The following is a 2,438-nucleotide window of genomic DNA, read 5'->3' on the forward strand; positions in this document are numbered from 1 at the left end:
CAAAACTGGAATTGGATCAAAGTATTTTTTGTTGTGCTATTTTTATAATAAATGGTTTACATATTGTATAATGTACGATTTTGCAATGGTCAACTTGTATGGAGCCAGATAAAAAATACTTCTATGTTACCGCAGGCTAGAAGTCAAGTGTACATAGACATATCGTTTCTGAAACGGTAGCGAAATGCTAATTAAAACGTATAAAAGATCACCCAAGCGCAAAGACTGATCATAGTAACATTTCAAGCTTCAAGCTGTTAAGAAAGTTCTTGTGAACCAACATCCCCTAAGCTTCAAACAACAATAAAAAGCAACATGAAGGTGGGCAATAAAAAAGGATAATGAATAAAAATAAAAATATAAGTTGAAATTTTAAATGAAGTGATCCTGTGAAATAAATGTGAAAGAAAGAAATGAAAAATGTATAAAAAAATAAATACATATACCATATTGTAAATTCTAGCACTGACAAATGGACTGCAAATATTTTACGTTTCGTATTGTGAAAGAAAGTGAACATATTTGTACTAGCCACTTTTAATTAAAAAGTATTTCAGAATAATTATAATTAGTTAATAGGTAAAAAGCGCAAACCCTCATACGATTCGACTTAAAGCTTCTTAAGAAATTAAAGTTTCACAAAGTGATTAATTTTATTTAAGCTTGCAACTGAATCAGCACAGCTTCATAAATAGCTTTAACTAAAAAATAATATCGTAAATTTAATAACGTAAATCCTATATCGTAAATAAATCGAGCGCCTTTTTTGTTGTTTTTGAGGCACCATAACCTACATAATTTCAGCGGCAATTGTTTTGTGCCAAAAAGGGCATAGGCCAAATATTTTTAGACTTACTATTTTTACAGAGAGGAGATTAGCAAACGAATCATTATTGCTTCTTAATAGCTTTAAAGTAAAAAATAGAAATATTGCAAATCAATATCGTAAATATAATACCTTAAATTTTTATCATAAACCTTATACCGTAGATCAAACATGATAGAATTCATATCGTAGATCAAATCGAAATCCCTTTTTGTTATTATTGTAACGTATTAACTGAATTATTGCTATATGTCGGAGGCAATCACGTCTCCTCGTCATATTTTTTTCTCTCTGCAGCTGAAGTCTGAACAAAAACTGATGAGATAGGATTATTACGTTGTTTGTTTTCCACGTTTTCCGATAACAAAGAGTGGTACAAAGCTGAATATAACTGATGATAAATTGAGTGCCGCAAAAGTTGTGTCACAAACTTAATATCGTATATGGAAAAATGCTGCAATTCTGCTGATCAATCAGCACCACATTATTAACGACCCTAATCTAAAAAAAATTACGTTTATTTAATATCGTAAGACTTTTATAGTAAATTTATACTGTCACTTGAATACCGTAAACGAAGTGTACCTCAATTCTGCTAATAAACTATTGTTTCGTTGTGATTAAATCTAAATTGGAAAAAAATTTATACAACACCATGTGTAATTATCGATAACTTCAATATGTTCCTCAAAACCTCAGGATAACGGTTAAAAATAACCAGGCTGCGTAGTTTACTAAAATAGTTCTACTGAAAGTCTTCAACCTTATTAAATTTTAATATCGTAATGTAATATCGTAGATTTATATCGTATATAAAAACAACGTAGTAATGCAAATTATTCATTACTATATTGTCAACGCTATCTCCTATATCTTTCTTATATCGTAAATTTTACGAAGAAAAACTTGTTTAATATTTAATATCAACTACTCCTGCGCATACATTTCTAACTAGCTTTTGCTAATAAATCGTTTACCCCTTTTCTTATTTCAGTTCGCCGTTTCCGTAGTCTTGTTCGCTTTGGCCCTTGGCGCTGCTCACTGCTCGATCATTCCAGGCGTGGTCACATCCATCAATGGCGTCGTTTTGGCCTCTCCACCTGGCTCTATTGCTGTACATGCCTCTGCCGTGCCAGCTGTCGTTGCCGCACCATCGCCAGTACAGATCATCACCAGCCCAGCGGTGGTGGCTGCTCCAGCTGTTGTGGCTGCAGAGGGCACCTATGTCGCCAAAACTCGTGGCGCTGTACATGTGGCACCTCTGCCCGGACATGTGCAATCAGCTGCCTCAGTGAACTTGGAACCAGCACCAGGCACCATCTAAGAAGGGATGCCACTAATTTCACTGAATTGAATGTCGTTTTGAACGGGAAAATACGCACAAGCACCTGGTCATAGTCAATTACGTTATGTAACTGGAACACGTGCTACATATTTACATACATACATACATGCATGCAAACAGACAATGAATCGATACAAGAAATAGTTTTAGTTTAATTAAACACTTTTGATAAAAAAAAATTTTGTAAATCTTTTTATTTCCTTGTATTTCAACCTCCTTCGTTTTTTTATTGGTTTTTCCAACACTATCTTTATCTTTCTTCTTTTT

At 33.5% G+C, this 2,438-nt stretch overlaps 1 protein-coding gene across 1 annotated transcript; it reads left to right on the forward strand.

Moving 5' to 3' along the window:
• Positions 1-231: 231 nt before the first annotated feature.
• Positions 232-2,209, forward strand: LOC108378292 (adult cuticle protein 1-like). Its single transcript, XM_017634581.1, has 2 exons — positions 232-321; positions 1,821-2,209. The coding sequence occupies exons 1-2, from the start codon at positions 316-318 to the stop codon at positions 2,148-2,150; spliced, it is 336 nt and encodes a 111-aa protein (XP_017490070.1). The 5' UTR covers positions 232-315; the 3' UTR covers positions 2,151-2,209.
• The last annotated feature ends 229 nt before the right edge of the window (positions 2,210-2,438 follow it).

This window comes from Rhagoletis zephyria, unplaced genomic scaffold (assembly GCF_001687245.7).
Source record: "Rhagoletis zephyria isolate East Lansing unplaced genomic scaffold, Rhagoletis_zephyria_1.1 Rzeph_scaffold_13762, whole genome shotgun sequence".
NCBI lineage: Eukaryota > Metazoa > Arthropoda > Insecta > Diptera > Tephritidae > Rhagoletis > Rhagoletis zephyria.